Source organism: Anneissia japonica, unplaced genomic scaffold, assembly GCF_011630105.1.
Source record: "Anneissia japonica isolate Jap-2015-1 unplaced genomic scaffold, ASM1163010v1 scaffold287593_len981703_cov172, whole genome shotgun sequence".
Lineage (NCBI taxonomy): Eukaryota > Metazoa > Echinodermata > Crinoidea > Comatulida > Comatulidae > Anneissia > Anneissia japonica.
Genome location: NW_022726550.1, coordinates 82,560 through 95,059, shown reverse-complemented (window position 1 = coordinate 95,059; position 12,500 = coordinate 82,560). Strand labels below are relative to the sequence as shown.

The following is a 12,500-nucleotide window of genomic DNA, read 5'->3' as shown; positions in this document are numbered from 1 at the left end:
TCGAAGGAGCTGTGGGTGAGCCATGTGTTGAAGATAAACAGATGAAGCTATTAAAGGCTAGCTGAGTATTACAATTCAAATTATTACATATATAATACCTTTACAGTATGGGAAAGCTGAATGTATCTATGTTAAGATACCTTTCAAAAGAGGATTTCCGAGTTTTGACGGCAGTAAGTAGTGTCTAGGCCTAGGCGTTCCTCTTTTTTCTAGCCTATGCTAGGGACTGGTAGATTAGGTTAGGCCCTCTACTGCCGAATGGCCTAGGCCTAGTAGTAGCAGTAGACAGAGGCCTATGTGTATGGAACGGCGGTACAAAATAATACAATACAGACTAAATAATTAAAGGATATTCAATTTTGCTCCTACTTTACTATTAAAGAAAAGGTCCAAGTACATGTAGGAAGAGATCCACAGACAGTCTAATTAATTATTATAACAAAAAAGACAGGCTGTCTAGAACTAGGCCTAGCTTGGAGGCCTAGGCCCTAGCTAGGCTAGATAATGTAAAACTGAACTGTTATATTTCAAGCTTTGCCTTCTTGGCAAAGATCTTATAATAACAAGATAGCATTCTCGGCGATTTGTGCATGCAAATTCTGTAATAACGTGGTGTAGGACGCCCTCTTTGAACTTTGACATCTATGATCTCTGAAAATTCTGAAACAACTGCCTTAGTAACAACTAGGACGCCCTCTCTCAATTACAATTATTTTTTATTGTTTTCTGCGTGTATTGGACGCTTCTATTTGTTAAGCTCTATCCACACTATCAAATTTTCTTTGACAAAAAAATGTGACAAGCCCATATATAGTAATGCTATGCCTATATATGGTCATGGTGTGATGTCATCATGCCCATATATGGGCATATCACACTTTTTTGTCACACAAAATTTGATAGTGTAGACAGAGCTTAACACGCAGACTGCGGAGAACGCTATCTGGTTATTATAAGATCTTTGCTAGCTATCTTGGTACTGGAGACTTGTGTTCAAATCCTGATGGGAACAATATGTTTTTGTCAAAGAATTAATGATTAGTGAGTTCTTGGTAGTTTGACCTATCCTGCTTGTTGATGTTTTGTTCCAGTTGTTTGCTTTTGCTGTAATAACTTGAAAATATTATTTTTGTTTATTTAGTTGGAGATGGGAATGAAAAATCATGAGATTGTACCATCTGAGCTAGTAGCCTCCATTGCCAGCCTGAAGCATGGTGGCTGCCACAAGATCCTCAAGGATCTTGTTGCCAAAAAGTTAGTTGCATGGGAGCATGGGAAGTGTAAGTAGGTTTTTCCGGAATGTCAATCAAACTTTAAAATTAACCAATCGGAGAGGACCAGAAACATATGCTGTATCACACAAACACACAAATACTGTATAATACAAATACTGTATAATATACAAATAATACAAATACTGTATAATACAAATAATACAAATCACTGTATAATACTATATACTGTACAGTTTTACGCTGTCATTTTTGTAAACTTTCCAAAGGGGTTGTGCTTGGCAAAGTTGGGACATTTTGATGCTACAGTGACCATGATTTAATAGTTCATGCTATGGATGTTTACTGTTTGTGTGTAGATTATTTAAGAACTGTAAAAACCTTGAATTGAAGCCCAGTGGGCTTAAACTCGGGATGAAGCCCATCTCGAATTGAAGCCCCCCTTTTTAGTTTACAAAATTATCTTTGAAAAGAAGCCCATCTCGAAAAATAACCCATGGGCTTCTTTTCAAGATAGCATAGGCTTCTTTTTGAGATAGTACAGTAAATACAGGAGTACACTGTACATGAATTCCAAAAAACAAAAAAATTAAAAAAAGCTTGGTTTATACAGTTGTATAGGTGATTTAATGCCAGTTAAATACATTCCATGATACAGATTGATGTTACAGTGTATGTTATGTTATGTTATGTATGTTATTGTGTGTAGATTATTTAAGTACTGTAAAACCTCAAATTGAAGCCCAGTGGGCTTAATCTTGAGATGAAGCCCATCTCAAATTGAAGCTCCCCTCCTTCGTTTAGAAAATTAGCTTTGAAAAGAAGCCAAAGATAGCATAGGCTTCTTTTCGAGAGAGTACAGTACATACACTGTACATGAATTCCAAAAAGACAAAAAAATTAAAAAGAAGCTTGGTTTATACAGTTGTTTAGATGATTTAATGCCAGTCAAATACACTCCATGATACAGATTGATGTTACAGTGGCCTTATTTATTGTTTTATAGTACAAATTCACAAAATGTATAGCATTCATTTTGAAAAGAAGACCCCACACCCCTTGTTTACTCTGTGAAAGTAGCCTCGAAAAGAAACCCACCTAAAGTTCACAAAAAAAAGCTCAGGGCTTCAATTCGAGATTTTATGGTATGCATGCCAAAGGGGTGAAGATAACTGTACATTGAATGTGCAAGCATCATGTATCCTTTGTCAAAAATGTGTATGAATTATTATTCTTTATAAATACAGGTCCAGGATATCGTCTGACATACCCAGGATATGACTACCTCGCTCTAAAAGCCCTTGCTACGAGAGACATCATCACTTCCGTCGGGAATCAGATTGGAGTCGGCAAGGAGTCAGGTCAGTCTGGAGTTTACATCAACATCATAATATTGATCAGTACATAAATGCATTAGTCTGTAAATATCAACACAGCAAGTGACCCTTCCAGAATGTCAATCAAACTTGCAACTTAACTTAACTAGGATAGAAATTTGTGCATGTTTCACAAACACATGTGCTTTGCATGTAGGACCTTAGAATATCCAAGGGGCGCGGCTTAGCGGGAAGGTCTATTACATTAGCAGATTTGATCAAGCCAAAATGATGGTGTTTGAGATGAGTAATCCCTATCCTTCCAGGGTACATGATTGCTGTAGTTTTACTTTGTTTAATATTTTTATTTTATTCTCTTTATCTACTGTAGCACACATATCCAGATAACTGCTTAAGGCGCTTTTTTTTTCTTGTCATTGGATTACAGAATCAATTATTCACAACATGCAACCTCCTCCACTCCCTGGGGAGTATTCCTACAGTAGTTATGTGCGTAATCAGCACTACTAATTTCATTCCAAATCATTCACCACCTACTAGGTACCCATTTATACTCCTCGGTGAAGAGAGGAAAGTGCAGCTAAAGGGACATGCACAAAGTCCCTTATTATTATTTTTTCTCATTCTGGACAGCACCACCAACGAGCAAGTTAATTTTGAGAGACAGAATAAGGGAATTGTAAAACATTGCATGCAGGTAGCCGGATGTGAAAAGAATGACGTAATCTTATATTCCGTATTTGGATAAATGGGCTGACCAAAATATGCGATTTCAACCAATCACTATGCTCACATTTTCAAAGCCATGAACGTGTACAAAAACTGAATCACGTCTCGCGTCGACTAGTTAGGCATGGCTAAAAATAGCCTCCATAATAAAATGGACCTAAAATACATAGAATAGACCCTAGGACGAGTAGGGAATGGCAAAGACGAATTATAAGCTTAGGCTAGATGGCCCATATTACAACGAACAGCACAACTATCCAGAAGGATGGCCTACTAACGAGGCCTATAGTACATAGTAGTAGAAAGAGGCCTGGTGGGCTTTTAAGTTCTTACTTAATAATACAGTACCTTATTAACAATGTTTTACAGTACTCTAGGCCTAAATCTGTGTAGCTTAGCGGTGAGCAGGGTTATCTGTAAGTTACTACAACGGTTATCAGTCCATTACGTCGTTCAGCAGGTCAAGAACTAATTTACTAACTAAATTAATTCAAGTAGGAGCGCAAAAGGCAGCTACCTAGCTTAGCTGTCAAGACACCGCACATCTTCAATTCGAAAATTACAAAGATTACTCAATAATTAATATGCAAAAGGTAAGCCAATTACATGACTTACAATATCACACATTAAATTTGATGTGTTAAATCGTACACATGGATGATCAAGCAGCATTTGCCCAGGCCCTAATCCGAAAAAAAAAAAAATATAGAGTATGGGGTACCAAATAAATTAGGTATTGCGTGCAATAAGCGCAATAAAATGTGAGTAACTCAAAATTAGGGCCTGGAACCCAGGCTGGGGCAGGGGTGGATGTGGACTCAAAGTGCCCTTTTGTGAAAAATTAGAATCCGCCTATAAAAATCATGCCTATAGACTTGGTCTTTTGCTGACAGCATATTATTATTATAAGGTTATCACTGAAAACATACATTTTATTTTTTTTTATTATTTAGATATTTATATTGTTGCTGATGATGAAGAGGAACAGTTTGCATTAAAATTACACAGGTATGACAGTTATTTGTTTATGTTGTGGAACTAAATATGTATTTTTGTGGTCATGATTGTTGCTTTTTATTCTCAGAGCCCTGGATTCAAATCTTTTAATTTTCTTTTTTTCTGGCAATCTGATCAATGCAAACATTTTAGGCCTGAAATACATTACCAGATTTTGTTTGGTTATCTGAAGACAGCCTTTCTTTCTTGGAAATATGAGTTGATTTTATTTTGGAAACCTATCTTATTCTATATTTCTGTAATAATTATCATTGAAACTTGGAATTATACATTAAATTATGTAAAAATGATTATAGAAGTTTTTTATGCTCCCATGTATATCAAGTGGCTGCTTTTACAGCTATAATTTTTGTTTTGTAGTTTCCACAGTTTCACAAAGGGCTACACTGATATTTATTATGTAGTACAGTCCTTTTTAGTTAAAAATATTTAATGATTTTAAAATTAATTGTTTTGATTCTGTAGACTTGGGAGAACATCCTTCCGAAAGTTGAAAGAAAAACGTGATTACATGGGGAAACGAAACCACGCTTCTTGGCTTTATTTGTCCCGTCTGTCAGCTATGAAGGAGTTTGCATTTATGAAAGCACTGTACGATAATGGTTTCCCCGTGCCAAGACCAGTGGACTTCAACAGACATTGTGTAGTGATGGAACTCATAAATGGATACCCTTTGTAAGGATACAGTGATTTATATTTGTACATAGTTATATTATTCTGTACTGTTTATGCATTTGAATTATTTCTAAGATCTTGACTGTGATCTGGAGTTACCCGTTACCGTGGAGATCTTGTCACCTTTGATGCCATAGCTGCCGCTGTTGTTGCCACTTCTGCTGCCTCTGATACAAATTGAATAATGACTTCATATTTTCAGTTTACTCATACTCATTGTTGTTTACGCTCTTTTGTCGAATTTATGAAATGTCTCCATCAAAGAGATTGATGCATAAGAACTTTTTTCAGGAATTCCTAAATGGTTTTAAATTTTCATAATCATCTGTCCTGTTTTTTTTTTTTTTGGTTTTTTTTTTTTTGGTATTTGAAGTATAAATGAAAAATAATAACTTGTTATGTAACTTAGTATGGAATATAAAAACAAGAATGTATTGTTGTTATAGAAATCAAGTATCTGACGTCAAAAGCCCAAGCAGCTTGTACAATGACTTGATGGAACTGATCGTTAAACTGGCCAATCATGGATTGATCCACGGAGACTTCAACGAGTTTAATATTCTGATTGACAGCAATGATAAGCCAACACTGATTGACTTTCCCCAGATGATTTCAACGTCTCATGCAAATGCGGAATGGTAAGTTTTAACAATATTCAAGTCTTTATTTTTTTTATTTATTTGTTTTTAAATATTTATTATATTTGTCACATCTAGCAAACACATGACTTGCACAGGATGGAACAATGCTTTATAAGCTAAATACTGTTTGCATTAACCTGTCCTGTATATGGTAAGTCACTCCTTAATGGATTCAGTGAAATATATCAATAGATCAAACTTGACCAAAATAATATGCTAGACACAAAGCTATATTTATATTATTTTTATATTTATTACAATAATGGTTCATAAAAGGTAGTAAACAATTTGAAACTTTTATTTTCATTGTTAGGTATTTTGATCGTGATGTTCAATGTGTCCGAGACTTCTTTATCCGGAAGTTTGATTATGAAAGTGAACTACATCCAACATTTGCTGACATTAGGTTTGTTTATTTTTCTGTTTTTATGTTGCAAATCCTGTTATTTGCCCATATATGGATGTGATATGACAGCATCATGCCCATATATGGGCAACTGTATGTCACATGTGGTAACTTGACAGTGTTGATGGAGTTTAAACCCCTGTCCAGACTATTTAATTTTATTTGACAAAAACATGTGTCATGCCTAAATTTGGTCATCACATCATGACCATATTTAGGCACATCATGACCATATTTAGGCACATCATGACTATATATGGGCATACAACAGTTTTTTGTCAAAGTAAATATGATAGTGTGGACAGAGCTAAGTTTTTTTTTTTGCATATTTTATATGGAGTTACTTACATGTGTGCAAGTCCTTGGCTGGCATCCCAATAGAGTGTGGTTTTTCTTGATGCTTGAACATGTATTGCACTTATATTTATATTTTTAGCTCCGATGAGGAGCTCTAGAAACATTCGGCTGATTGATTAATAGTTAATTGATTATTAGATCTTTTTTATCTCCTGCCTCTATTATACTGCCCTCATAAGGCTGATTGATTAATAATTTATTGATTAATCTTCTTTACTGCCTCTATTATACAGCTCTAGAAACTCTCAGCCGATTGATTAATAGTTGATTGATTAATATATATTTTTTAGATCTACTGCCTCTATTATACTGCCCTCATTAGAGCTTTTGAGATTACGAGAACTTGTTTATTCATTGTAAACTGCTTGTTGTGTACCATTCTTAATTCACAATAAAAGGTGGCTATAAACCTATGGTTATTACTGCTATTCCAATGCCAAAATGTTATACTCTACTGCATCCTAAGTCTATCACAAAATAACAAATGCTTTTGTGGTCTAATAGTTAGGACATTTGCAGTGTATACAATACAAAGGTGCTAAGTTGAAGTTATGGTTGGGGTTGATTTGGATTTTTACCCTCAGCCTCAGTCAGAATACTCTTATGGTCTCCCTCCAATTTAAGACCCCTCCAAAAAGACCATCTTAAGTTACAGACCACTTTTTCTGTGGCCCCTTTTTCACAAATGTCTATTACCTTTAATAATATTCTAATCATAGAGACCAAAGCTGCTAAAGAACATGGAAACACCTGGCCCAAAAGTGATCTTTAAAGGGTGACCCATATTCTATATTAATTTTTTTTTTTTTTTTTTTTTTTGCATTTTAGCATTAATCAGAGCCAAACCAAATTTCTCAGTTTGATTTGTACATCGACAAATGTATATTGAATATTGTATATCAAAGCCCTTACTTTTTAGGTAGTATTTCAATATTTGCATTTATCCAACTTGTTGTTTCTGCATATTTTCCAAAGTGCCTATTAGTGTATGAAATAAACATGGCATGAATAATATTGTAAATACTATTATTGTAAACATTATTATTGTAATAATATTGTAAATGATTTTGGATAAATACCTTGACTAGATTCAAATTGAAGTCTTACCTTACATATTTAATATTGTTTATTGCTGCTCAGACGAGAAACCTCCTTAGACGTTGATGTTTCAGCAAGTGGATTCACAAAGGAAATGCAGGCCTCTCTTGAAAAGGTACCAATAGCAACTATATTCCACACACATTTTGGTTTATTAACTTGAGCTGATTTGAGCTCAAATAAGTGCTGCAGCGCTTATAAAATTTTTGGAGGCTTCTGTGCAGCACTTATTCAAGAGTGGCGCTTATAAAAAAAATATATTGGTGTGGCACTTTCCATGCCTTCTCATGTTACCTACCTCACATAGTTCAGTAGACCTATCATAGGTCCTACCTCATCATAAATTGACATTTATAAATAAAGAAATGCTTGTGTCTTTATTGTGTTATTTATTCATTTTAACTCGTATACATATAAAACCCTGTTTCATTACACACAGGGTAATATACTCTTGATGAAGTGCAGTAGCGCTTTTTCGAGAGTGGCACTTAGCAAAAAAAAAAAATCAGATTTGGTGCGGTGCTTATTCAAGCATTTACAGTGTATTATTAGTACTGCACAGCTTAGTTGATATTATTGAATTGAAGGTCATAGAGGCAATCGAAACTTAGACTTGCATATTGCCTATGTTTTCATTTATGATATTGTAAACTTGGATTGTTTCCAGTCTTATACTGTATTCTACGTGTTTTTAAACATTAATACTGTAAATTAAAATTAAAAAAAAAAACAATATTAATACTGTATTTAAAATTATTTTGAGTCATATACAACATAAAAATTCTAAATATATCTACAACTTGGTTGATAATAGTGCATTAGAGGACATAAAGGCATTCTATGCTTAGGCTTACTGTACATATTACTATTACTGTATTTTAATTATTAATACTACTGAACTTCTACTGGTACTGCTGCTGCTGCTACTATTGCAACTGCTACTACCACTATTGCTATTATTTGTATATTATAACATATGGCGTATATTTTACTTCACTGTTGATTTCAATATTTACAGTATATAGATACTGTACTGTATAAACAATATACAATTCGAAGAACTGCTAATTATGATACACTCTGTAGACAGATTTAATCATTATTAATGTATAAAAAAAAATATATATTTCTTGAAGGTTTGCATAGCGAGTATCAATAAACATAATAACAAACTTATTTACACATGGTGTACCGAAAGTTTGTTATATGTTTATTATTAATGTATTTATTAATGTTTAATTTTTTTTTTTTTAAACCACCTGTTTCTCTCTTTTTTCAATTATTGTCTGGTTTGTTTTTTTCATTTCATTTTTCTTCTTTGTTACAAGGCCCAGTTGGCCTTGAGGCTGCAGAAGGGAACAAAGGCATTCTATGCTTAGACTTGCTATACATATCATTATTACTGTATTTTAATAGTACTATTTGCTACTGCCTCTACCACTTCCAATATTATTACTATATTATGACATTGGCATATATACTGTTTACTGTTGATTTAATTATTTACATAGACACTACTATAAAATTCGAAACAAATCTGATTAAGACACATGCTATAGACAGATTTGGAGTACATTTGAGGCATGTTGTGGCAAAAGGCTAAGTTGTAGCAAAAATTGAAATTCAAGTTATTGGTATTTTCAGATACCTGAGTATGTGATCTTTAAAATGAGAGGTCATTCATTCAAATTGAACATTTCAAGCCTAAGTTATTGGAAAGTGAAAGTACAGTACTCTTAGAGTCAAGATAAACAGGATTTTGAGTAATTGCCTTTCAAAGTTATTTGTGCATACACTGTTTAATAGAACAAACTATGAAAAATAACGTTAAATAAACAATTTGTTAAACCGCTTTCAGAACTAATACTTTGGGATATGATTAATGAGACATTAAACTGTTGATCTAAAGTGAAAAACAAATTTGGGTTTTTTAGCAATTTTTTGAGCTCCTATATTTTATAGCTCATTTACTCAATACTGGACTGTGCGACAACTTAACCATTTTGCCACAACATGCCTCATTTTATCATTATTAATGTACTTATTAATGTTTAATATTTAAATAGAAATACCACCTGTTCCCCTTTTTTTAATCAATTATTGGCCTAGTTCAGACAAGGTGGATAAACCCAGCTCAACTCACCGGGTTTATCCACCTGCCAGTCTGAACTAGGTGGCTTATCTCAGGCCTGGCTGTGTTCTTATAGTAACTAGGCCTGGCGCGCCACCGTGTTTAACTTTTCTAAGCCGGGCTTTAATCATTGCGGGGGTCTTGCATTGACTTCAGGTGACGAAATGACTAATCAGCATTCAATTACGTACGCTGTGAGTGAGCGTACGTTTCGCGAGCAATGTTTTGAAACACGTTTCCTGGTTACGGTTCATTATTATGCAAATTCTCGCCTGGCCAAACCCGCTAGTCTGAAAGCCCGGCAAAGTTAAGCCAAGGTTGAACGTAGCCATTGTCTGTTTCATTTTATTGTTTGTTCTTTGTTACAAGGCCCAGTTGTCTCCTGAAGCTGCAGAAGAGAACAAAGAAGATGATGCAGCATCAACGTCAATCAAAGAGGATGTGGAATCAGAGAAAGATGAAAAAGAAGATATAAGTACTGATGATGAGGAGGAGGTGGATGCTGATGATGAAGGTGATGAGGACGTCAATGATGATGAAGATTCTACCCAGGAACTATTGAACACTAAACCAAGCAAACAAACGAACATTATTTCAAAAAATCAAGGCGCAGAATTATTAGAAAACACAAGTTATAGCAGAGAAGAGGAGCTGAAAACAGAATTAAATAAAGACATTAGTGACAGCGATGAAGATTACGATGCGGATTTACAAGACTTAAGTTTAGAAAATAAGATGTACAAACCACACAGAAACATTTCCAGTTTAACACATGTGAACTCACACTCACGAACACGCATGGAAAGTAACAGTTCAACAAATTCACATCAAGTTATGGGGGAAGATATGGTGAAGGCAAAAGTGAAGAAGAGTTTACAAAAGAAAAAAGCAACCGAGAGGAGAAGGCGGAGGACAAAAGGCGAAGCTAATTTAGTTACTGGGAAAAGGAGAGAAAATGCAGATACTATTAAACATAGTATGGACTGGTTTTAACTTCTTAAATAGACAGTGGTGGCGCTACAGTATTTCTCCCCCTCCCCCAGAAAATTTTCTTGCCCCTACCACCCCCAAAAATGAAGAAAAACCAAAATTTGTTGGGGAGGAAAAAGAATTACATGTATTTTCTAGATATTAGAAATGATAAGCCTCTGAAACACCTAAATTGTCATATTTTCTGAGGATCCGTCACCTGGACCACTTTCTACAACATTTTATTCGACGCCCGACCACTTTGCTCTCGTCGGGAACCATTGCCCCCACCCCCAAAATTGTACCATGCCCTTAATTTCCCCCCTCCTTTTCAGACACTGGCACCGCCACTGTAAATAGACAATAATGGGTATTATACTTCCAATAGATTACATTATACTTTATTTATCCAACATTATACTTCCACTTTTATACAATTTGAAAGTATTTTTACAGCCAGAAACCAGAATAAATAACTAATTTGTGCATTAAAACACAAATGTGTGTTTGCTTCACATCTTCTTTCACATGGTCTAATATAATAATAATAATAATGTAACGTTATAATTGTACAGTGCAAAATACTGGTGCTTCGATGTGCTTAACATTAAAGATTTTTAAAAATAAGAATTTATCCTTCACTGCATATTTACCCAAATAAACATGTATGCAAACACTCAACTTTTTTTCCTTTTTGTATTGAAGATAAGGCTAGACTTTTTTATACCTTGTTTCGCAAACTTATTTTCTTAAACATCGTCAAAGGATGGCGGAAGAAAAATAAAAATACAATTTAGGTTTTTCATTTGGCAAATAGTTTTGCCAAAAACTTTCAGACGGAGGAGAAAATATAAATATAATGTTATTGGTGAATGTAAACAGTGTAGTAATGGGACGGTTAAATGCTTTAAATTTATTTAATGAGGAAGAAATATACATATCTTATTTTGGGGATTTCAAGACAGCAGTGTGCATAATAGATATGATGGCAGGTGTGCTAATTGGCCAAAAATATAATGTTATTTTTATTCGAAATCACAATTTGCAGGCGGCAGATTCGCTAAACAAGATATAAAAAAATGTCTCGCCTAAGCAATAAAAATATGAATAGGAACAGTCACATTTGTCTGCCATAGACGAAGAGTTTTTCAAAAATGGCGATCAAGACAGTGGTAATATATTATAAAAGACTTGAAAGATAGAAAATGTTATTTGATAAGATAAGAAAAAAAGAAGGGGAACTGAACATAAAAGCAAGATAATTTTCGATAAATTCCAAGTAGCAATGTCCATGTTAGGTCCATGGTCAAACAATTATGAACAAAAATCTCACCATGTGTACCAATTTACCATACTACAGTGAAACATACTTTCCTTGACAGCGATTATTCGACATAAGAGAAGAAGAAGTAGTTGGCGTAGTTTCGGGTTATTAAATCCATATAAAACCAACCAGTACAGACCAATAGGCCTATATAGAATTGACTAAAATCATTACACTGCAAAGATCTGTTGTCAGAACCATAAACCAGATAGCAGACGCCCACTACTAAAGAACACAATAAACAGTGACGACCTCAACAACATCCAGGTTTTTCAATCCACTTTGTGAGATATTTATTATGTTCTGTTTTTTAGATATAACTTGGTATATATGGTCTGTCTCTTATACACATCTAGATGTGTATAAGAGACAGAGTGACAGCGATGAAGATTACGATGCGGATTTACAAGACTTAAGTTTAGAAAATAAGATGTACAAACCACACAGAAACATTTCCAGTTTAACACATGTGAACTCACACTCACGAACACGCATGGAAAGTAACAGTTCAACAAATTCACATCAAGTTATGGGGGAAGAAGATGTGTATAAGAGACAGACTCTGTAGACAGATTTAATCATTA

General features: G+C 34.3%; 1 protein-coding gene across 1 annotated transcript in view; it reads left to right on the top strand.

Moving 5' to 3' along the window:
* LOC117113244 (serine/threonine-protein kinase RIO2-like) overlaps positions 1–12,500 on the top strand; it is a 15,317-nt gene that overhangs the window by 173 nt on the left and 2,644 nt on the right. The window contains exons 1-9 of the mRNA XM_033256538.1: positions 1–173; positions 1,142–1,280; positions 2,480–2,593; positions 4,252–4,306; positions 4,781–4,990; positions 5,437–5,628; positions 5,945–6,037; positions 7,535–7,607; positions 9,993–10,610. The exon at positions 1–173 is cut by the window's left edge and continues 173 nt beyond it. Coding sequence (XP_033112429.1) covers positions 108–173; positions 1,142–1,280; positions 2,480–2,593; positions 4,252–4,306; positions 4,781–4,990; positions 5,437–5,628; positions 5,945–6,037; positions 7,535–7,607; positions 9,993–10,610 — 1,560 coding nt within the window. The 5' untranslated portion in view covers positions 1–107. The remainder of the gene's footprint in view (positions 174–1,141; positions 1,281–2,479; positions 2,594–4,251; positions 4,307–4,780; positions 4,991–5,436; positions 5,629–5,944; positions 6,038–7,534; positions 7,608–9,992; positions 10,611–12,500) is intronic.